Source organism: Saimiri boliviensis, chromosome 1 (assembly GCF_048565385.1).
Source record: "Saimiri boliviensis isolate mSaiBol1 chromosome 1, mSaiBol1.pri, whole genome shotgun sequence".
NCBI lineage: Eukaryota > Metazoa > Chordata > Mammalia > Primates > Cebidae > Saimiri > Saimiri boliviensis.
This window is the reverse complement of record NC_133449.1, coordinates 155,967,369-155,990,414: the sequence shown is the minus strand read 5'-3', so window position 1 is coordinate 155,990,414 and position 23,046 is coordinate 155,967,369. Positions and strand designations below refer to the sequence as shown.

The following is a 23,046-nucleotide window of genomic DNA, read 5'->3' as shown; positions in this document are numbered from 1 at the left end:
ATAACAAGCCTGCAAAAGCTGCCCAGAGCAAGAGCCCCACCCCCAAACCCTGCCTCCAGCCACACACACGTGGGTCCAGGAGCTGCCAGTGAAAACCACAGATCTGCTCCTTTCCATCAAGAGTCCTATGAACCAAATGAGTGGTCACCTGATCACCTCCATTAAAGACACCTTCCATAATCCCTTCCTGGCACTTCTCTCCAGGGAAAAAATGGATTTTGCTAGCTCCAACACTAACACAATGCAGGTTTTCTTTTATTTTTTTAATTTTAATTTTTTCGTGATGGCACCATCTTGGACTTTTTGATGTCCTTTTTTTTTGAAACAGAGTTTCGCTCTTACTGTCCAGGCTGGAGTGCAGTGGCGCAATCTCAGCTGACTGCAACGTTTGCCTCTTGGGTTCAATCTATTCTCCTGTCTCAGCGTCTGGAGTAGCTGGGATTACAGACAGGTGCCACCACACACAGCTAATCTTTATATTTTTAGTAGAGATGGGGTTTCACCATGTTGGTCAGGCTAGTCCCGAACTCCTGACCTCAGGTAATCGTGCCTCGGCCTCCCAAAGTGCTGAGATTACAGGCATGAGCACCATGCCAGGTCAAGATTTTCTATTCACTGTGCTTATAACTCACTCTGCAATGGATCCAATTACTAATTGCTTCCATTCAGGTTAAATATTTTCACTCCAAAGGGAAAGAAAGTAAAAGCATATATTGATGCATTCAGGACATTTCAATCTGAACACAAACAAAAATGGTATTTAAATACCTGTTTTTTTCTTTTTTGAGACGGAGTCTCGCTTGTCAGGCAAGAGTATAGTGGCACAATCTCAGCTCACTGTAACCTCCACCACCTAGGTTCAAGCGATTCTTCTGCCTCAGCCTCCCAAGTAGCTGGGATTACAGGCATGCACCACCACACCCAGCTAATTTTTGTAGTTTTAGTAGAAATGGGGTTTCACCATGTTGGTCAGGCTGGTCTCGAACTCTGACCTCAGATGATTCGCCTATCTCAGTCTCCCAAAGTGTTGGGATTACAGGTGTGAGCCACTGGCTCCTGGTCTTTAAATACTATTTTTAAGTTATTAAGAAATACAGCCGGGTGCAGTGGCTCACGCCTGTAAGCCCAACATCTTGTGAGGCCAGCGTGGGTGGATCACTTGAGGTCACAAAGTTGTACAGCAGCCTGGCCAGCACAGCAAAACCCCGCCTCTAAAAAAACAGAATAAAAGAAAGAAAACAAATAATACAGTTGCTGAGGCCGGCCTCCTGGCTTAGGAGTGGCAGGCTCCTTCCGATTAGGCTGCGCTTCCATAAACGCCAGCATGAGTGGCACAGTACGTGCGTGCAGTTTCTAGGCACCCAACACCGGCCAGCGCTCACGGACTCGGATGCCCAGGATGGAGCCAGCATCATGCATCCCTGTCACATCCTCCGTTCTCTGCTTCCCTGAGCACCCCGTGTGCCCTTCAGCATAAGAATGATCTGCTCTGTGGTGTTCACATGGGGCAGGGAGAAAATCAGATCATCAGGCTCTGGGCTGCTTGCTCAGTGACCCACGAGAGGCAGAAGCATTTATGCACCATCACACGATTTCACACGCAGGGAACTGGCCACTGTGTTAGCTCCCACGCTGCATCCCATCCAGGACACGGTGACTGTGGAAGGGTTGTGAATGGCGGAAAGCCAGCTGATCGGCTCCAAGAACTCGCCTCCCCAGCATGTTTTATCCAGAATTTGAGGAAAGGGCTGATGGAGTGAGCAACAGCGAGACTGGAGCTGGCAGGCACCATCCCTGTGCTCTGCAGCCTCGGGGAACCAGGCCCTGGGAGGGATTCCAAGGTAGTCAATCATCTCCCACTGGCCCGAGGCCATCTTCAGGCAGGGAGGTGAAGGTGCGGCAGCCATGTACTGTTTTTTGTCTCCTGCAAGATGCAGCTTAGACTCCCTGCTTGCAAAATGTCTGTTCTCTTCCGTGAGGTCACTGAGCACTCCCGTGGTGCCCACGGCTTAGGCGGCTCCGATGGCTTGGCAGATGCGGACAGGGCAATCCCAGGCAGGTGAGCGCACAGTGTTCCTGGGAGCCCTCTTGGGAGCTCTGCGGAGCCCTGGTCACTGTGCTCTGGAGAGGGGAACTGGGGTTCTGTTTCATAACTGCACAGCAAGGGCTTTCCCACATGTGGGTCATCCAGCCAGAGGCTCCCATGGGCCCGGGGTGCCAGGTGCCAGTCTCCCAGCCTACACCAAGGCTGGGCTCAAGCCATAGCTCTGCCCCAGACGGCAAAAGGCTTGAGCTTCCCACAGCTCTGCACCTACCCTGTACAAGACGGGGTCGATTCCTGAGCCAGGACCACTGGGTCCAGGAGGTGGGCTGGCTCCCCCCGCCCCCAATGGGCAGCATGCCCAGCTTTACCTCCCAGCATCCTCTTGGGTGGCAGGGCAGGCACCATCCGGTAGGGGAACTTGTGCAGGAGCATCTCCTGGAAGACCACGAAGTCGTTGTACCGTCTGTACACGGAGGACTTGAAGCGCTGCAAGAGAAGGGCTTGGTGCTTACATCCAACAGTGGAAACTCTGCCGCTTCATCACTTCCCTCAACAGAACCCGGAAAACAACAGCAGCGAGCGCATCTTCTCTCACCAGGCATCTACTAAAGGAGGAACCCTGTAATGCCTTCATCTATGGCAATGTCACTTTTAAATTTTGTATAGTTCTTAGGCTGGGCGCGATGGCTCACGCCTTTAATCCCAACACTTTGGGAGGCCAAGGTGGACAGATCACCTGAGGTCAGGAGTTCGAGACCAACCTGGCCAACATGGTGAAACCCTGTCTCTAATAAAAATAAAAAATTAGCCACACTTGGTGGTGCATGCCTGTAATTCCAGCTACTTGGGAGACTGAGGCACAAGTCACTAGAACCAGGAGAAAGATGTTGCAGTGAGCTGAGATGGCACCACTGCACTCCCGCCTGGGGGTGACAGAGGCTGGATAAGAATAACACATTCGGCAGGGCGCGGTGGCTCAAGCCTGTAATCCCAGCACTTTGGGAGGCCGAGGCGGGCGGATCACAAGGTCAAGAGATCGAGACCATCCTGGTCAACACGGTGAAACCCCATCTCTACTAAAAATACAAAAAATTAGCTGGGCATGGTGGCACATGCCTGTAATCCGAGCTACTCAGGAGGCTGAGGCAGGAGAATCGCCTGAACCCAGGGGGCGGAGTTGTGGTGAGCTGAGATCGCGCCATTGCACTCCAGCCTAGGTTACAAGAGCGAAACTCCGTCTCAAAAAAAAAAAAAAAAAAAAAAAGAATAACACATTCTTCACTTCCTTCATGCTATAGCAAGCATCACTGTTGTCTCCTGAAATAGCCCCAACTCTCTTAGAACAGACCAAGCGCTGATTATAAACTAATATGGAGCAGACGCTCGATCCAAACATATTTGCTTACAAACTGCATTGTAAACACCACCATGAATACAACTTTGTGGGAAGCTGTGAGCACAGGCCAAATCCTGGGGCCAAGAGAGCCCAGGTGCCGCTTGTGGAAGGCTCAAGTCCTGATGATTCAGGTCCAGCCCGTGGACGGCACGAGGCGGCACGGGGCTGGTAGCGGCACGAGGCACACCAGGCCGGAATTTTCCAACTGCAAGCTTCCTTTGCCCCGCCTCCCTGCCTGGCTTATTTAAGCTGTGAGCTCAGCAACAATAAACGAGACTTGATCAGACTCCTGTCTTGTCTCCATTTCTCGCGTCTCCTGCCCATCCATCCCCACTCCCTCCCTTCGGGGCCCCTGTTGTCGTCCTGCAGGTCGGGACAGTTTGGCGCCCAAACAGGGACTCGAAGTACGAGGGACACAGTGAGGGACGTCGTCGAAGCCGGCCGGATTGAAGGAAGAAATCCAGAGGAGGAGTCACCGCGGGAACCTGCTGCGGCCTTGCTCTCTGGTAGTAAGTGGACGACGATATTATGGGTCAGGAAATTAGTAAGCATGAGTTATTTGTAGAAGAATTAAGCATAGCATTAAAGGCGCGAGGAGTAAAGGTGAAAGTAAACCGGTTAATTAAATATTTTGATTATATTAAGGACGTTTGTCCCTGGTTCCCTCAGGAAGGAACCATAGATCAAAAATGTTGGAAAAGAGTAGGGGACGCCCTAAAAAATTATTATGATGCTTTTGGACTTCAAAAGGTCCCTGTAATTGCTTTTTCATACTGGAATCTGATAAATGAGGTCATTACCCGAAAACATGACGATCCAGTTATTGCTAATCTCATAACCCAGGGGGAAACTTGCCTGAGAGACTCATGTAAAAACTTGTCCGATAAAAGCCCCCCCTTTAAAGAAAATTCGTTAGTTTTGGAGAAACCAGAACCCAAAGAGGGCAAGGAGAAAAAGTCAGGGGAAGCTGACTTAATGTCATTTAATAGCAACTCTAGTAAAGAGGAACAGAAACCCGCGGAGAGCGGTGGGTCTGTGTGCTCCTTAGAGGAATTTGCTGAACGTGTAGCCGCAGGCCTTAAACAAAAATTAGCTAATCCAAAATATCAAAAGAGGATTGTATGGCTAGCCAGCAGAGCCAATAATTCAGAGGACGAAGGCATTGATGAGGGTATTGATTGGAACGATCTTGAGGGTGAAGCGGCTCGATACCAAAATTCTGATTTGCCGCCTGCCTCACTTCGGCCACCTCCGTATGTGCCTCAGCCTTCAGCTCCATCTATGGCTTTCCCTGCCATTGATCCTCAAAAAGAAACTCAATCTAAAATAGAATATCTTAAAACTCAAATAAAGCTTGAAACTGAACATCAGGAACTTATTAAGCAATTAGAAAAAATCAAACTAGGAAAGGTAAAAGGGGACGCTTGCTTGCCTGTCGCCCCTCCACCTTGTACTGGAGCCATACCTAGGCAGCACCCTGTAACCATGGCACCCTCCGGTACTGACCCTTTCATGTCCACTGCTTTTCCGGTCACTGAAACCATGGACCAACAAAATAACGCCTGGCGGCATCATAATGGGTTTGATTTTAAGGTCATAAAAGAGTTAAAAACAGCGGTGGCACAATATGGTGCAACTGCCCCCTATACTACTGCCATTATAGAGTCTGTGGCCGAAAATTGGCTGACCCCCGGGGACTGGCAGACGTTAGCACGAGCCACACTCTCCGGTGAGGATTATTTATTATGGAAGTCAGAATACCATGAGTGTTGCAAAGAGACTGCTCGCCGCAATGCCCAAGCTAATAATAATTGGACTTTTGATATGCTAGCCGGCGAAGGCAATTTTGCCTCCAGTGACATGCAAATGCAATATGATGCTGGCCTGTATGCCCAGATACAGGCCGCGGGTATGAAGGCTTGGCGAAAGCTCCCCACAAAAGGGGATGCCAGTTCCTCTCTAACTACCATAAAACAAGGCCCCGATGAACCTTTCTCTGAGTTCGTTCATCGCCTTCTTACGGCAGCGGGCAGAATTTTCGGCAGTGCTGAAACTGGAACTGACTTTGTTAAACAACTTGCATTTGAAAATGCTAATGCTGCTTGCCAAGCCGCCATACGTCCGTATAAGAAAAGGACAGATCTTTCCGGCTACATCCGCCTTTGTTCTTATATAGGCGCTGCCTATCAGCAGGGCTTAGTAATGGCTGCCGCTTAAGATGCAACTCAGGCTAGACTGTTTAAAAACCCTCAATGATTTTCAAAAATTATTAGGAGACATAAACTGGCTGTTACCTTATCTAAAATTATGCAAAGCTGATCTTAAGCCCCTATACGATATATTGGTAGGAGATCCCAGTCCTACTTAAGACAACTCACCCCTGAAGCAAAGTCAGCTATCAATTTAGTTAACCAAGCTATCAATAACCAAACCATCACCTTTTTCGATATTGACAAACCACTCCAATTTATTATGTCATACCTCATTATCTCCCACAGCTGTGTTCTGGCAAACTGCTCCACTTATGTGGATCCATCTTCCTAATATGCCCACTAAAGTCATTGAACCTTACTACCTTATGGTAGCCAGTCTAATTACCAAAGGAAGAACCCTGGGAAAGGAATATTTCGGACAGGAACCTAACAACATTGTCCAACCTTATACCAAACAGCAGATCCATTGGCTCATGCAAAATACTGAAGCATGGCCCATTGCGCTTGCCTCTTATACTGGCAACCTCGATAATCATTATCCTCCCAATAAGCTGCTAGATTTTGCTAACAGACATGATTTCGTTTTTCCTAAAAATACCAGACTTCATCCTCTTCCAAATGGAATTACCATTTTCACTGACGGGTCATCCACAGGGCTTGCAGCCTTTGTTACCCCAAACCAAACTATCAGCTTTCAATCCCAATCTTCATCTGCCCAATTAGCAGAGCTACATGCAGTTATAGCTGCATTTTCCATGTTTCCCAATGATCCTCTCAATATCTATACAGACAGCGCATACATTGCTACCTCTGTCCCAAAGTTAGAAACAGCCCCATTCATAAAACACACCTCAACTGCTGCAAAACTATTTTCTCAACTACAAAAGCTATTAATTTCCAGAACACAACCTTTCTACATTGGACATTTACGTGCTCATTCAGGCTTACCTGGTCCATTGGCCTCTGGAAATGCCAAGGCAGACCTAGCCACCCGTGTTTTGTTAGTTCAACTTCCTAACACCCCTCTAGCTCAAGCACAATATTCGCACAACTTGCATCATCTTAATGCTCAATCCTTAAGACTACTCCATCACATAACTAGAGAACAAGCCCGACAAATAGTAAAGTCCTGCACACAATGTGCACCTCACTTACCGGTCCCACATCTTGGAGTTAACCCTCGAGGCCTCCTACCTAATGCCCTTTGGCAAATGGATGTTACCCACATCCCAGAATTTGGAAATCTTAAATACATTCATGTTTGCATTGATACTTGTAGTGGATATATCTTTGCCACTTTACAAACCGGAGAAGCCACAAAACATGTTATTGCTCATCTTTTAACTGCCTTTGCATCCCTGGGGTGTCCACGTAAAATCAAAACTGACAACGGGCCTGGTTATGTCAGTACAGCCTTCACTCAATTCTGTACTCAGCTAAACATTCAACATGTTACAGGCATCCCGTACAACCCCCAGGGACAAGGCATAGTAGAAAGAGCTCATCTCACCATAAAAACCACTCTAAATAAAATAAAAAAGGGGGAATGGTACCCCCATAAGGGATCACCAAAAAACCTTTTATCACACTCTTTATTTTAAATTTTTTAACACTGGATCAAGAAGGACACTCCGCTGCTGATCGACACTGGCATTTTGAATCCAAAAGCCATTATGCATCGGTAATATGGAAAGATCCCATGACGGGCGCATGGCATGGCCCGGACCCGGTCCTGATTTGGGGTCGAGGATCGGTGTGCATTTATGCCAAGGAAGCCGATTCGGCCAGGTGGCTTCCCGAGAGACTTGTAAAGCAAGTAAGTATCAAAAAATCCGAAAAACCAACTCCACCCAGGGACGACATCGAGCCCTGAGGGTCTTCTATCTTTTCCCTTTTTAGGAGTCAACAACATGGTATCATTTATCCTGATTGCTTTCCCTCCTTGTCTTACTGTCTAATCGGTCCTGTTATACTCAGCAAACCCAGGAGTTTCTCAGGATCACAAATTGAGGCCATGAAGATGCAGCCCATTCAGGTCCATTACCACAAGCAGGAGATGGTAGACCTAGAGATGGAGCTTGATACCTTTCCTCTCAGGTCACCCGGTGAGCTGAACCGGTTAGCCAATGACGGGCAACTGAGGAGCATGAGTAAGGACACTCCGCCTAAGATAAGGAGGAAAACGTTTTTCCCTCCCCATGATGGATAAGGAGTCAATGTTCTCTCATGTGGGGTCCTCTGACCTAAGACAGGCACGGTTCCCGCGGGTATAACTACCACTCAGCCTAATTTCTAAATAAAATAAAAAAGGGGGACCTGTGGGAAGCTGTGAGCACAGGCCAAATCCTGGGGCCAAGAGAGCCCAGGTGCCGCTTGTGGAAGGCTCAAGTCCTGATGATTCAGGTCCAGCCCGTGGACGGCACGAGGCGGCACGGGGCTGGTAGCGGCACGAGGCACACCAGGCCGGAATTTTCCAACTGCAAGCTTCCTTTGCCCCGCCTCCCTGCCTGGCTTATTTAAGCTGTGAGCTCAGCAACAATAAACGAGACTTGATCAGACTCCTGTCTTGTCTCCATTTCTCGCGTCTCCTGCCCATCCATCCCCACTCCCTCCCTTCGGGGCCCCTGTTGTCGTCCTGCAGGTCGGGACACAACTTCAGACTCCACAAGGTTAACATCCTATTCACTTGAGTAGCCTAATCTGGACCTAATGAAGAGCTTACCCAGGAAACACGCATAAACAATTATCTTTAAAATTAAACCTGTGTGGCCTGGTGTGGTGGCTCAGGCCTGTAATCCCAAGACTTTGGGAGGCCAGGGCAGGTGGATCATGTGAGGTCAGGAGTTTAAGACCAGCCCGGCCAACATGGTGAAACCCCATCTCTACTAAAAACAAAAAAAAATTAGCCAGGTGTGGTGGCAGGCACCTGTAATCTCAGCTACTTGGGAAGCTGAGGCAGGAAAATCACCTTAACCCAGGAGGCAGAGGTTGCAGTGAGTTGAGATCACACCACAGCACTCCAGCCTAGGCAACAGAGACTATCTGAAAAAAAAAAAAAAAAAAAAATTAAACATATGATATGAAGCACAGTGTCCCCACCACCACTCAGCACACATCTGCTTCAGGTTGCATTTCCCAGGCTCCAGCATGGAGGATGAGCAGGCACATGACTGGAGAACGCACCTGGCAGAGGTTTCCCACCTGGTTGGTAGTTGGCAGGGCGGCCCGTGACAGCATCAGGGGTGGACCAAATTGCCCCCTTAACAATGTTCCCTACATGGCGATGAATTTACATAAGGGACAGGCAGCTTAGTAAGACTGGCAGAAAGGCCAGCTGCTGGCTCCCGGACAAGGAACAGCGTGTCTCACACACTCAGAGCTGCCTCCCCATAGGCTGCCAGGCCCCAGAAGGAAGGGCTAGCTCACTCCGCTCCCCTGTAGCATCCTGTCAGCTGGTCCACATCCCCAACTGTGGCCCAGAGGGCCAGGAACCACGGAAATGCCGGGCAGCAAGGCAGCTTTGACATGGTCCTCGAAGGGAATCCTCCCCTCTCTGACCCCCTTCATCCTTTGCTAGCAGCAGACAACCATTGGAAATGTGTGGCCACAGGCTCTGAAACACAATGAGGCATAGCTGAGCAGACGGCAGGGAAGGGAGACCTGCTCGCTCGTCCTTAAGGCCAGGTACAGAGGCTCATGCTTGTGAGCCCAGCACTTTGGCAGGCCAATGTGAGAGGAATGCTTGAGCCAGGAGTTCGAGACCAGCTGAGACAACATAGCAAGCATCAATTTGTAATTAAAAAAAAAAAAAAAAAAAAAAAAAAAAAGCAAGTTTGGACATGGTGGCTCTTTCCTGTAATCCCAGCACTTTGGGAAGCCCAGGTAGGAGGACTGCCTGAGCCCAGGAGTTCAAGACCAGCCTGGACAACATAGCAAGATCCCATCTCTACAAAAAATTTAAAAATTCACTGGGTGTGGTGGCATACACCTGTGGTTCCAGCTACTTAGGAAACTGAGGTGGGAGGATTGTCTGAGCCCAGGAGGTTGAGGCTACAGTGAGCTATGATTGTGCCACAGCACTCCAGGCTGGGCAACAGAGCAAGACCCTGTCTGTTTAAAAACAAAAGCTGGGCGCAGTGCCTCTTGCCTATACTTCCAGTACTTTGGGAGACCAAGGTGGGTGGATCACAAGGTCAGGAGTTCAAGACCAGCCTGACCAATATGGTCAAACTCCATCTCTACTAAAATTACAAAAATTAGCCGGGCATGGTGGCACATGCCTGTAATCCCAGCTACTTGGGAAGCTGAAGCAGAAGAACTGCTTGAACCCGGAGGCAGAGGTGGCAGTGAGCCGAGATGAGCCACTGTACTCCAGCCTGGGCAACAGAGACACTGTCTTAAAAAATAAATAAATAAAAATAAACACAAACAAAAAGACACACCTTCTACCCAGGACCATTTGCTCATGACGCTTTTCAAACAAACCCCCGGTAGCGCTGTCCGGCCGGAGCTGGGCTGGGGCCACTCTCTACCACACGGGAGTGTGCTCTGCTCTGTCTGTGGGAATCTCCCAATCCCTGCTGACTCCGCAGCTCCCAAGGACAGTGTTGGCTCATCAGTTACTCAATGCTCAGGACGAACAATGAAAACTCTTTATCAGAATCTGTCCTAACGGAACTGAGATAACAAGCAAAGGACAAAGAGAGCCACGATTCCGACGCCAGACAGGCATCAGGCACTCAGTGTCTGTGTCTGATTTGCCCAATATGGGAGTACCCAGCAAGAGGAGGGCCGTGTTATTAAAGGGGATTAGAGTGACACATATTGATCCTGCCAAGCAAATCTTGATTCACTGTTAGGGGTCCGCATTGGATGGGACTGACATTCTAATCCTCAGGGGTTCCCCAGTGTTACAAAGCTAAGCTAGCATGGATCTTGCTTTGTGCTCTGCGGACCATCCGCAGGAGATTCCTAAGAAACAGGACTCCAGAGCAGAGTGGTGGGGAGGACGAGCTGGGCCAGGTGGGGATGCGGCTGGGCCAGAGTGAGGTGCAGGGAGCAGATGCGTGCAAAAGTCTCTGCTGCAAGTTCTGGATCTCGCCTGTAAGCCAGGCGTAGACTCACCCTTCAGCCTTCTTCTGTCGCACCGCCCCTGCCTGGAGGTTTTGAGATGTGACCCTTTCGTCCCCTCCTCCCCCGACACACGCACGATTTGCCAGTTACCTGGCTGGAAACCTCATACTCCACACGCTTCAGGAAGAGGCCCTTCTTCTCCGGAATGAGCTCCACCTGCACAGTGTCCCTGGCCAGCAGCTCCTGCAGGCTGTGGGTCAGCAGCAGTGGGTTCCCCTGCGGCATCTGCATTCAACTGGGGGCTGGGGCCTGCTGCACAATGGCCTGGGGCTCGACGGCCTGGGGCATTGGCAGGTCTGCAGGAGAAAGGGGGAATGATCAATGAGAATAGCAGCTCAAGAGGTGAACCTTGGCTGGGCACAGTGGTGCGCCTCTGTAATCCTGGGACTTTGGAAGGCCGAGGAGGGAGGATCACTTGAGCCCTGGAGTTCAGGACCAGCCTGGACAATATGGTGAAACCCTATCTCTACAAGAAATAAAATAAATTGAAAAGTAGAGGCCAGGCACAGTGACTCACACCCGTAATCCCAGCACTTTGGGAGGCCAAGGCTGGCGGATCATGAGGCTACAAGACTGAGACCATCCCGGCTAACAAAGTGAAACCCGTCTCTAATAAAAATACAAAAAAATAGCCGGGTGTGGTGGCGCACACCTGTTAGTACCAGCTACTAGGGAGGCTGAGGCAGGAGAATCGCTTGAACCCGGGAGGCAGAAGTTGCAGTGAGCCGAGATTGTGCCACTGTACTCCAGCCTGGGTGACAGAGCAAGACTCCATCTGAAACAAATAGAAACAAACAAACAAACAAACAAAATAGAAAAGGGGAGCCTCCCTCTGCTGTGTGCTGGCTCGGCATGTGGACTCTGGCCCAGCAAGTCCCATCCTCAGTCAGACACACTCATTCTTTCACACTACAAAGTCAACACTGGGGGTACGTCCTTTTCTTTAAAAAAAATCATGGTGGTCAGGCGCCATGGCTCATGCCTGTAATCCTAGAACTCCGGCAGACTGAGGCTAGAGGATCGCTTGTGCTCAGGGGTTGGAGACCACCCTGGGAAAGACAGCAAAACCCCACCTCTACAAAAAATACAAAATTAGCCAGGCATGGTGGCTCACTGGATAATTTTGTAGTCCCAGCTACTAGGGAGGCTGAGGTGAGAGGATTGCCTGAGCCTGGGAGGTCGAGGCTACAGTGTGAGCCATGGTTGCACCACTGTATTCTGGCCTAGGCAACAGAGTGAGACCATCTCAAAAAAAAAAAAAAAAAAAAAAAATGACTGCCCTGGGAGGCTTCCACCTGCTCATGAATCAGCAAGTACACCCACATTTCTGTGACCAGACCAAATCGAATCTAGTCTTAACCTTGAGGAAGGAAAACAAAGTGAAATATGTACAAGTTATATGTGAAACACAGTCCTCCTTTTCTCTAGAGCCAGGAGAAGGGACTCAACTCAAAGAAACTGGCCACAGGATCTTCTCTATGCCCCAGTGTGTCCACAGTGAACACGTTACTTTCTATGCCAAAAAATCATCCGGACAGGAGGGAGGGAAGGAGGAGAGGGAGGGAAGAAAGAGAAAAAACTCCAGGCCTGCTTACAGCTCACACTCCCAACCATATGCACTGAAGAATTAAGCCTGAAAACTCCAGCCGCCTTACAGACAAGAAGCCACTGTGCACCCGCACAAAGCAGCACCAGCAAACCAGAGATTCCATGCCCAGCAATTTGCAAAGAAAAAACCAAAACAGGCCAGGCGCGGTGGCTCACACCTGTCATCCCAGAACTTTGGGAGGCTGAGGCGGGCAGATCACGAAGTCAAGAGATCGAGACCATCCTGGCTAACATGGTGAAACCCTGTCTCTACTAAAAATACAAAATTAGCTGGGTGTGGTGGCACGCGCCTGTAATCCCAGCTACTCGGGAGGCTGAGGCAGGAGAATCACTTGAACCCAGGAAGCGGAGGTTGCAATGAGCCGAGATTGCGCCACTGCACTCTAGCCTGGGATGTCCACAAGGCACCTGACACAAGCAACTCACCTTAATCTGCTGCTCTTGGTCTGCTCTCACTTCTTGGCTGGCCTGGAGTTCCTGGATTTTCTGACTGGTTTCCTGCCATTTTCTATTTAAAAAAAAAAAATACATCACATACAGAAACAGGCATGTGGCAAGGCCAATAATTCTCTTCAGCCTGAGATCCGCCCCAGCACAGACCCACACACGCTCACTCCCGCCCCAAGGTTCAGGACCCCCACCTGCACAGACCCCCACACACACACTCCCAAGGTCCTGGGCCTCAGCCCCTGCTGACTGGCTCTGAGGCCTCAGTCTGCTCATCCACACGGGGTGCGTAGCGAGCCCACGCCGCCTGCAAGGTCCTCGACAGCAGCAGCACCTGCAGCTTTCACCTGCCGGCCGCAACCCGCAGCCCTGGAGCAGCTGTGACAGAGACCCACCCAGAAATGACCTCTCCTCTCTACTACGAAACTAGAACTCTCCTAAAACCACATCTGCTGACGGAAGGGTCAAACTCTTTAGGAGAGGCCCACGGTGCTGGGCATCTCCTAAATGCTGGGTAGGAGATGCCCCCGGTGCTGACCGCACCTCCACACAAGGCTCTCACGTCTGTACCTTGTCTGAGCCCAGCCCTGTGCCTGGACATCCCTTGCCAGCCACATCCCCTGCACCTCCAAGGCACATGGTGCTACCCTGTAAATCTAGCCCTAAATATGGCACGGTGGCCCACACCTATAATCCCAGCACTCTAGGAGGATGAGGCAGGAGAATCACTTGAGGCCAGGAGCTCAATACCAGCCTGGGTGACAAAGTGAGATCTCCATTTCTACGAAACATTTTGTAAAATCAGGTAGTTGCAAAATTAGCCAGGCATGGTGGCAGGTGCCTGTAATCTCAGCTACTGAGGAAGCTGAGGCAGGAGAATCACTGAGCCCAAGAGGCAGAGGTTGTGGTGAGCCACTGCACTCAAACCAGGGTGACAGAGCGAGACTCCATCTCAAAAAATTAGCCAGGTGTAGTGCATATGCCTGCAGTCCCAGCTACTCTGGAGGCTGAGACAGGAGGATCGCTTGACCCCAGGAGGGCAAGGCTGCAGCGAGCCATGATTGCGCCACTACACTCTACACTGCATGACAGAGTGAGACCCTGTCTCAAAAAGTAAAGTAAAATCTGCAGGAGCGCTCTCCAGGAAGGAGTGCGAGGACGTTGCTGCCCCCACTCTGCTCCAGGAATATGAGGACACTTCCTGGGTTCATGGTCCTGGCTCCAGGGGCCTCAGTGTCTCCCCCTCTTGACTGTCTGTGAATTAGGACAGCATCTGGGAGTGCATCCACATCCCACCCAGCCACCAGGAGAGAGGCAGACCCCACACCCCAACCCGTGACCCGACCCCTGCCAGCTCCTGCCCTGACCCCACACCCTGGCCCCCACCCACTTGTGCTGCAGGTCCAGCTGCTCCTGGAGCTCCTGCTTCTCTGACTCCAGGTGCTTCACCCTCATCTTCTGATCCATCACGTTACACTGCAGTTCTGAGCTCCTCCCCTTTCAGTGTGCTGATGGTCTGAAAGCAGAGGGGGCCAGAGAGCCACTTAGTGAACCATGACCATGAGCAGGGTAGGGGGCAGAAGGGCAGGGAGGCAGGGGCCAGAGGGGCACAGGGGAGGGGGCAGAGTACAGAGGCAGAGGGGTAGGGAGTTAGGAGGGCAAGGGGGGCAGGGGGGCAGAGGGGCAGAGGGGTGGGGGCTCAGGGGAGCAGAGGAGCAGGGGGCTAGGGGGCAAAGCCACCTCCTTCAGGAGGACATGCATCCAGGCAGACACTGACATGCAGGGCCCACCCTTCTCCAGGCACTCCAGAACAGCACAGCTCAGAGCCTGCCACAGGCCACCCAAGAGCTGATGGAAAACACCCAGGTCCCAGCCAAGGCCCCTGGAAAGGAGGCTTGGTGAGGAGGCTTCAGAAGCAAAAGCCCCCACCAGCCAAGATGGGCCTGGACTCAGGTCTGGCACCTGGCAGTCTCTGTGCCAGTGCCCCACACTCCCAAAGTCCCACCAGGCATCCACGTGCCTGCCACACCATCACTTTGGCCTTCCCTCCAAACGTGGCTCTTGGCATCCCTCCCTAGCCACCCCCATGCTACTGTGCTGGCTGTTTGCTAATGACATCACCTTCGAACAACAGCAAGGCAATGGCCAACCAAAAGGACAAAGATGGAGGCTCTGCAGAGGACTGGGCAGTACCTGCTGGCAGGCCATGTGCTTGGAAGGGGAGTGCTTGGCACGGGAAGGAGCCACCTGGGGAGGCGGTCCCTGAGCAAACCCAGCAGTCCCTCTAGCAGCTTCCAGGACAGCAGATGCAGCTCTGCCTGACATCACGGAACCCAAATGCAGTGCAACCAAACCGCCACACTTCCTCCTGATCATCCCCAAAAGGCAACCTTCTGAGGACCCTAACCCCCTGGAAAAGCTCAGAAAACCCCAGGTATCCTCGGGTCAAGCCAATGTGCAAAGCCAGATGGACACTGAGAAGCATCGCTGTAAGTGAACACATGGAAACACATGGGGGTGATGTCAGCTCTGGGGACCACGCATCCAGGGCAGGACAATGGCAAACTCACACAGCAAACAACCTGGGGTACCTGGCTGGGCGGCACCCCCGGAAACAAGGAGGCCACAGCACTCATTTCCCTGTCCCAGAGAACCCGTGCCCAGCTCAGGGCCGCTGAAGCCCATCACCGCTGTCCACCCAATGCCACTCTGGGAAGGCCGGCGTGGGGCTGTGTGGGCTCCCTGCACACCCACAATCTGTACGGTTTACTTCACCACAATAGTGAGGGGCCAACTTGGGAGTCAAAAAAGAAGAAAGGTATTGAAAACATACTAACAATAAACACATCCTCCCAGAGGTCTTAATACACAGCAGGTGCCAGGGGTGAGCCAGATGCAGAGCCGAGCCCACCTGCCTGCAGGGGCACCCGTGTTGTAAGGGACGCAGGACACTCAGCAAGGAAGAGACACATAAGATAATTCCAGAGTAAGGAGGGTGACAGTCAGGGCCCTGTCACCAGAGAAGGAGGCCAAGGCCTAGTGAGCAGGGAAGGCTTTCCTGAGGAGCTGCCACCTTGGCTTAGATGTGACAGGGCACAGCAGCAGCACCTGCATGCGACAAGCTTCCTCTCACTGTGCCCCGCCCCACCGGGCACCGCCCTGTACCTCCTACAGTCTCCTGCTCCTCTGCCCCTCGTGGAGTGCTAGGCACAACTCACCCTTCCCCATGGAATCCCCGACCTGCCTCCAGCACAGCCCAGCACACAGGGCCTGGAACCCAGAGCAAGGGCAAGGCAACAGTGGCTTCTTAGAAGCCAATCACGCCTCCTCTCCTGCCCACATTCCCTCCAGAGGCAGCTGGGGGAACAACCTGAACACGCCTCCCTATCCCTGCCAAGAAAAACAACCACAACCAGCTTCTGGACCCTTCCAGAAGAGCTGCAGATGGAGAATGTACACTCACCCGGACCCCTACACCTTCACCCCAACACCAGCAGATTTTCATGTTTCCTTTTGGCACCAGCGATCTTAATTATATCTGCAAAATCCCACGGCAACGATACCTAGTCAGTATTTGACTGAACACCTGAGAGACGGTAGAGAAGGTGAGTGTGTAGCAGGAGTCTGGGGGCCTCTCAGAAGTGGGCCTACCACACAGGGCTAGTGATTACAGGTGAGCTTAGTCTCAAAGGGCCCCAGAGACTTGCCAAACAGTTCCAGAGCCAGCCTTTGGGTACGACCTGCTTAGCTGGAGGAAAAGGCAGAGTCACCAACTCTTCATGTGGCCCAGAGCTTTGCAGGGCAGCAGCACAGCATCTCCCAGCACTTAAATGCAGAGTCTCAGGCTACACCCCAGAACTACTGAATCACAATCTTCTCTTTAGGTCGGGCATGGTGGCTCATGCTTGTAATCCCAGCACTTTGGGAGGTCAAGGCTGGTGGATCGCTTGAGGTCAGGAGTTCAAGATCAGCATGGTCAACATGGGGAAACCCCATCTCTACTAAAAATACAAAAATTATCTGGGTACTGTGGCACACACCTGCAGTCCCAGGTACCCGGGAGGCTGAGGCAGGAGAATCGCTTGAACCCGGGAGGTGGAGGCTGCAGTGAGCCCAGATCACACCACTGTACCACTGTACTCCAGCCTGGGTGACACGGTGAGACTTCATCTCAAAAAACAAAACAAAACAAACAAACAAAAAATCTAGGCTGGGCACAGTGGCTCAAGCCTGTAATCCCAGCACTTTGAGGGGACAAGCCGGGTACATCACTTGAGGTCAGGAGTTTGAGACCAGCTTGGCCAACATGGTGAAACCCTGTCTCTACTCAAAACTACAAAAATTAGCCAGGCATGGTGGTGCATGAGATTACACCTGTAATCTCATGTACAGGAGGCTGAGGTGAGAGAATCAGTTGAACCCAGGAGACAGAGGCTACAGTAAGCCAAGACTGCACCACTGCACTCTAGCCTGGATGACAGAGTGAGACCCTGTCTCCAAAATAAAAAAATAATCTTCTTTTTAAACACATTCTCAGGGCATTCACAAGCTCATGAAAGTTTGAGAAGCACCAAAGTAGAGTGGTGGTTCCCAAAGGGGCCAGTTTTGCCCCTGGAACATCTGGCACTGTGTGGAGACACTTCTGATTATCACAGGGGGTGGTCGTATGTGTGTGCTGCTGGCTGACATCAGCGGGTGGAGGCCAGGGATGTTGCTAAACAGCCCACAATGCACAAGAAAGTCCTGAGGAAAAAGAATCACCCAGCCCAAATGTCAAGCATGCCAAGGCCAGGAAAGCCCAGGACGGCGAAGGGAAGTTTCTCCGTCCTCCCACCTGTGTTCGCTGGTGGCCCAGGCCCACACATTCTTTATACCTGTGTTACGGTGTTTCAATTCCCAACTGCTGCTGTTTGGGGGTTCCCAAGACTGTCCAAACTCAGCAGCCTTCCTGGTCTCATTTCTGAGCCTCTCCAGAAGGGCGGGCACCCTGCCTGCAGGGGGCACCACCAGCAGGGACTAGGAGTCCCAGACACACCTGATCCGTGTGCCACCTCTGCCTGGAGCTGACTACAACTGAGACAGGAACTGAAAGCTCGCCCTTACATTTAAATAAACACAGATACGTGAAAAGCAGACAGCACACATTCCCCCAGCCTGCTGTGTTCTCCAGGCCCTCCCTGCCACTCCAGGGCCTCAGCAGGAGAAAATGAACCATGACAGAAGTCCAGGAATGGGATGTGACAGGGGCCAGGGACCAAGGCTGGGCTCGTGGTCATCACTGCGCTAACCACCTCGCTCTGACTACCGCACTCCACCACTGATCCCCTCGCCGAGGAGGCCCTTATCAGTGTGGGCTCTGGGGGCCTCCCAGGTCCAAGTGAGATTCTAGAATCCCACAGCTTTGACAGGTAGGACAAGAGGTCAATGAAATTACAGCATTTCAGACCAGACTTGCCAATCTTTTTTTTTTTTTAAGAGGGAGTCTTGCTCTCTATTTCCCAGGCTGGAGTGCAGTGGCATGATCTCGGCTCACTGTAACCTCTGCCTCCCAGGTTCAAGCAATTCCCCTGCCTCAGCCTCTGGAGTAGCTGGGATTACAGACATCCATGCCCACCTAATTTTTGTATTTTTAGTAGAGATGGGGTTTCACTGTGTTGGCCAGGCTGGTCTCGAACTCCTGACCTCAAGTAATCCACCCACCTCAGCCTCCCAAAGTACTGGGATTACAGGCATGAGCCACTATACCCAGCTCAGAGTTAGCAACTTCTAATTTTGCCAGTGATGAAAAATAACTACCATCTATTACCGTAATTTCATAAAAGAGCATTTTAACAATAAAATATCTATATATGGCCGGGCGCGGTGGCTCAAGCCTGTAATCCCAGCACTTTGGGAGGCCGAGGCGGGTGGATCACGAGGTCGGGAGATCGAGACCAGCCTGGTCAACATGGTGAAACCCCGTCTCTACTAAAAATACAAAAAATTAGCTGGGCATGGTGGCGCGTGCCTATAATCCCAGCTACTCAGGAGGCTGAGGCAGGAGAATTGCCTGAGCCCAGGAGGCGGAGGTTGCGGTGAGCCGAGATCGCGCCATTGCACTCCAGCCTGGGTAACAAGAGCGAAACTCCATCTCAAAAAAAAAAAAAAAAAAAAAAAAAAAAAAAATATCTATATATATAAAAGACCTTATCTCAGAATAAAAAACAGTCCTCATCAAGAAAGGGCAGTGAGCAAGCTAAGATTCTAAAAAACGCATGTTAATTCAATAATGCAACAAGACGAATGCACATACACACACCACAGTTTCACCAAATGCAGCAGGGCCTCGACTGGGCTCCGAAAGCAGCAGGAAGCCAGAGCCTCCTCTAACAGGGACAGGACTACAGAATGCTTCTGATGCCTGCAGCAGGGACTGCAAAAGAGGGCCCCGGCAGAGGAGCCTATAGAAGCCTGTGCAGCCGCAGGGCCCAGGCAAGGCTGGAGACACCATTCCCCACCACTTCCCAACTGGGACTGGGCCCATCACTCTTTGGAACCTGAAGTCCTTCAGGATACCTGAGTCCTCTGCAGCCGTGTCTACAGTGAGCAATCCCAAGAACTTGTAATGAAGTAAAATACAACTATTTATAGAAGAAAACTATAAAAATCACCCCAAAATCTGCAAATGGCCCTCCACAGTCTGAGACCACAAAACACCCGGTCCTTCGGCTCACTGCCGTGGCTTTCTCTCTGAGCTCACCGGGCACTGTTTTCAACACAGCTTTCCCACGCAGTCCTGGTGCTCACACTCCCAGGCAGTTTGGGTTATGTCCTCAATCAGACGAATGAACTGGCTTTCCGATCCTGTCACCAGAGTCTGTGGGTGCACTTGTGTGAACGCAATGCTGAACACCAGGCCCACTCAGTGTGCTAACAAGACAGGCCTTTAAGCCATGATGACTCAGGGCCCCAAACAGCCTCCAGCTACTGCCCCAAAATGAGGAGTGCCCACAGTGAGACCTGGAAGACGAGTAACTGGTCTCTGGGCTGAGCTAATACTGACCCACATCAACTACAAAAGACTTGAACGGGTCCTGCCTGGGCCTAGGGGTCTCCCCAGAGAAGACTCCCACCCAGGCACATGCCACTCACCTGCATGCTCTGCTGGTACTGCATCTGCAGAGAACCTGGGGCCGAGGTGGGAATATCCAGTCCAGATCCTCCCTCCACACGCTGAGAGATGAAGTTGTTCAAAGACCTCAGGGTGGATAAAACCGTGGTGTTTTCCCCTAGGTCTTCCATGGTTGCTTTCCTTCTGGAGGTGGACAAAGACTGGTCGGATACAGTCTTGCCACGTGCCATCAGCTGTGCAGTCAGGGGCCCTCTGGGCAGCCCCACTCCCCGAACGCACGTTGGAGCCCATGACACACCAGTGTCTGTAACCACATTCTTCAGAGGCAACTGGGAGCCGCGCTGCCAACTTACCAGACAAAAAATGAACACAAGAAAGCATGCCACCAGACCTCTGCCACCAAGCCACCGACTAAGTGTCAACTGCACAGAAGGACAGCTGGTGCCCAGGAGGCGGTGCTCAGCACTCAGGTGGCACATTCCCCTCAAAGCACTGTAAAGATTCTCCAAAGAGAGCCAACAGGACACAGAGACAGACACACGAGAGGGGCTTTATTAGGGAAACTGACTCACACAATTAGGGAGACTGTCCCACAACAGGCCCTCTGCAAACCAGAACCCTAGGAGCCTGGCAGCGTGGCACAGTCCAAGTCTGAAGAGCCAGTGGAGTTGATGGTGTAATTCTCAGTCCGAGGGACTGCCAGGACAAGTTCTGGAGACCAAAGGCCAGCAAGCCTGGAGTGCTGCTGTCAAGGAGAGGAGAGGAAAACTGCATCCCAGCTCCAGCAGGCAGACGGACACATTTGCTTTTTCTCTGTCCTCTCCAGGACCTCAGGCTCTTGAATGATGCCCCCAACACTGAGGGTGGATCTTCCCCACCTGATCCACTCAGACTCCTAAGCTCATCTCCTCTGGAAACACCCTCAGAGGCACACCCAAAAACAAAAACAATGCTTTACCAAGTTTCTAGGAGTTCTTGAATCCAGTCAGTTGACACCTGAAATTAACTATCAGGAGCACTCACAAAAGCCTGGTGTCTTGCCCAGGCATGGTGGCTTACACCTGTGATCCCAGCACTTTGGGAGGCGGAGACACGCAGATCACTTGAGGTCAGGAGTCCAAGACCAGATTGGCCAACATGGTGAAACCCCATTTCTAAGAAAAATGCATAAACTAGCTGGGTGAGGTGGTATGTGCCTGTAATTCCAGCACTACTCAGGAGGCTGTGGCACAAGAATTGCTTGAACCTGGGAGGTGGAGGTTGCAGTGACCTGAGATCACACCACTGCACTCCAGCTTCAGTAACAGAGTGAGACTGTGTCTCAAAATAAATTAATAAAAATAAATTAAGGCCAGGCATGGTGGCTCACACCTGTAATCCCAGCACTTTGCAAGGCCAAGACAGGCAGATCACCTGAGGTCAGGAATTCAAGACCAGCCTGGCCAACATGGTGAAACCCAGTCTCTACTAAAAATACAATAACTAGCTGGATATGGTGGTACACACCTGTAATCACAGATACTCAGGAGGCTAAGACAGGAGAATCACTTGAACCCAGGAGGCAGAGGTTGCAGTGAGCTGAGATCACACCCTTAACTCCAGCCTGGGTGACAGCAAGATTCCATCTCAAAAATAATTTTTTTTTTTTTTTTAAAAGTCTGGCCTCTGGGAATCGGAAACGAGACACGCAACAGTGACAGTAAAGATGATGATCACCACAGCTGTGCTAATTTTCATTGTTTATTTCTAATGACATTAACAAGTACTACTACCGTTTTCAACTAGGTACTGGAAAGAAAGGTATCTGACATTTCCGAGCACCTAGACTTGACCTTGAGTTTCCTCATCTGGAAACTCATGAGTGAAATCCACTTGCAAAGTTGTGAGGATCAGGATCAATATCCCTCAAGTCTTCCACTGCTAGATGATGGGAACGTGGCTGCAGGTTGACCAGCACTAAACTTGCAAGCTCAATCTTAACAGGATGGTGAATTAGGTCTTTTTACACAGATTCTAGCAATGATGAAACTGAAGCTTCAAAAGTTACAGAACTGAGGTTGGAACCTGGGTCTGTCTAGCTTTGCAAGGCTGAAGACAAGCCGTAGCAAAGAACTTTGCACCCCTAAAACCTGCACTTACGATGGTCTCACGCCAGGCCGGCCCTCCAGACACGAGGGGAACAGCCAAGCGCGTTTAACAGCCAAAAGGTGGAACTCCTGCAGCTACAGTTTCTGAGCTTTCTTTCTTTTTTTTTTTTTAATTGCATTTTAGGTTTGGGGGTACATGTGAAGAACATGCAAGATTGTTGCATAGGTACACACATGGCAGTGTGGTTTGCTGCCTTCCTGCCTCTCACCTGTATCTGCAGTTTCTGAGTTTCCATTCAACAAGAACCTTGGCCTGGTGCAAGCAGGGCCCCCCGAGCTCCCCGGGCTGCAAGCCCCGCACATCCAGGCCCGCCTGGAAGGAGGCTCCACAGCCCAACTCCTCCGTGGCCCAGACGAGACCAGGGCGGCCCCGACCATCTCCGAGGGGAAACCGGGCCCACATGCCCCCTTCCTGAGAGCGGACCCGCGCGAGCCACCAGGGTGGCAAGAGTCCCCGCAGCCCCGACTTCCCCACCAGGCGCCGGCTCAGGCCCCTTCCTCCGCGCGCCCGCGCCCCAGCCCAGGGACCCCCACGGCGGGCACCGGGACCCCGGGGCTGGGGCCACAAGTGCGAGCCCCCCGGCCGACCGCCCTGCACAAGGCACGGCTGCGGCGCCCGCCCCAGGCGAAGGACCCGCTGTCCCCGGCCCAGCCAGAGATGAGGAGTGGGGACAGTGGAGTGGGGACAGGGAGTGGGGACAGAGGAGTGGGGACAGTGGAGTGGGGACAGTGGAGTGGGAACAGTGGAGTGGGGACAGGGAGTGGGAACAGTGGAGTGGGGAGAGGAGAGAGCACAGAGGGGGACTAGGCGAGAGCGGGGTCCTGAGGCACGGGGTCGGGTCCTTGTGCCCTACCCTTGCAGGCGCCCCTGCACCGGGCCCTCGGCCCCGCCCCTGTCGCGCTCGGCACCCCCGGGACTCCGGGCTCCCGCCGCCCGCACTAGCCGC

The 23,046-nt window shown here is 51.7% G+C and overlaps 1 protein-coding gene across 5 annotated transcripts in view; it reads right to left on the bottom strand.

Moving 5' to 3' along the window:
* The window catches only part of LOC141579878 (sorting nexin-8-like), a 26,732-nt gene extending 3,686 nt beyond the window's left edge, over positions 1-23,046 (bottom strand). Inside the window, exons 1-7 of one of the 5 annotated variants that reach the window (XR_012511973.1) lie at positions 19,973-23,046; positions 19,581-19,697; positions 14,232-14,357; positions 12,821-12,902; positions 10,877-11,082; positions 8,580-8,695; positions 769-2,530 (exon numbers count right to left, since the gene is read on the bottom strand). Coding sequence is in view for 3 of the 5 variants with exons in the window: in XM_074378836.1 (XP_074234937.1) it covers positions 19,593-19,697; positions 19,973-20,431 (564 nt within the window). In the remaining 2 variants the exon portion in view is untranslated. Of the gene's footprint in view, positions 1-768; positions 2,531-8,579; positions 8,696-10,876; positions 11,083-11,438; positions 11,562-12,820; positions 12,903-14,231; positions 14,358-16,385; positions 19,698-19,972 lie in introns of those variants that run through there. The other 4 variants (XR_012511976.1, XM_074378845.1, XM_039471417.2 and 1 more) reach the window with 4 other exon arrangements.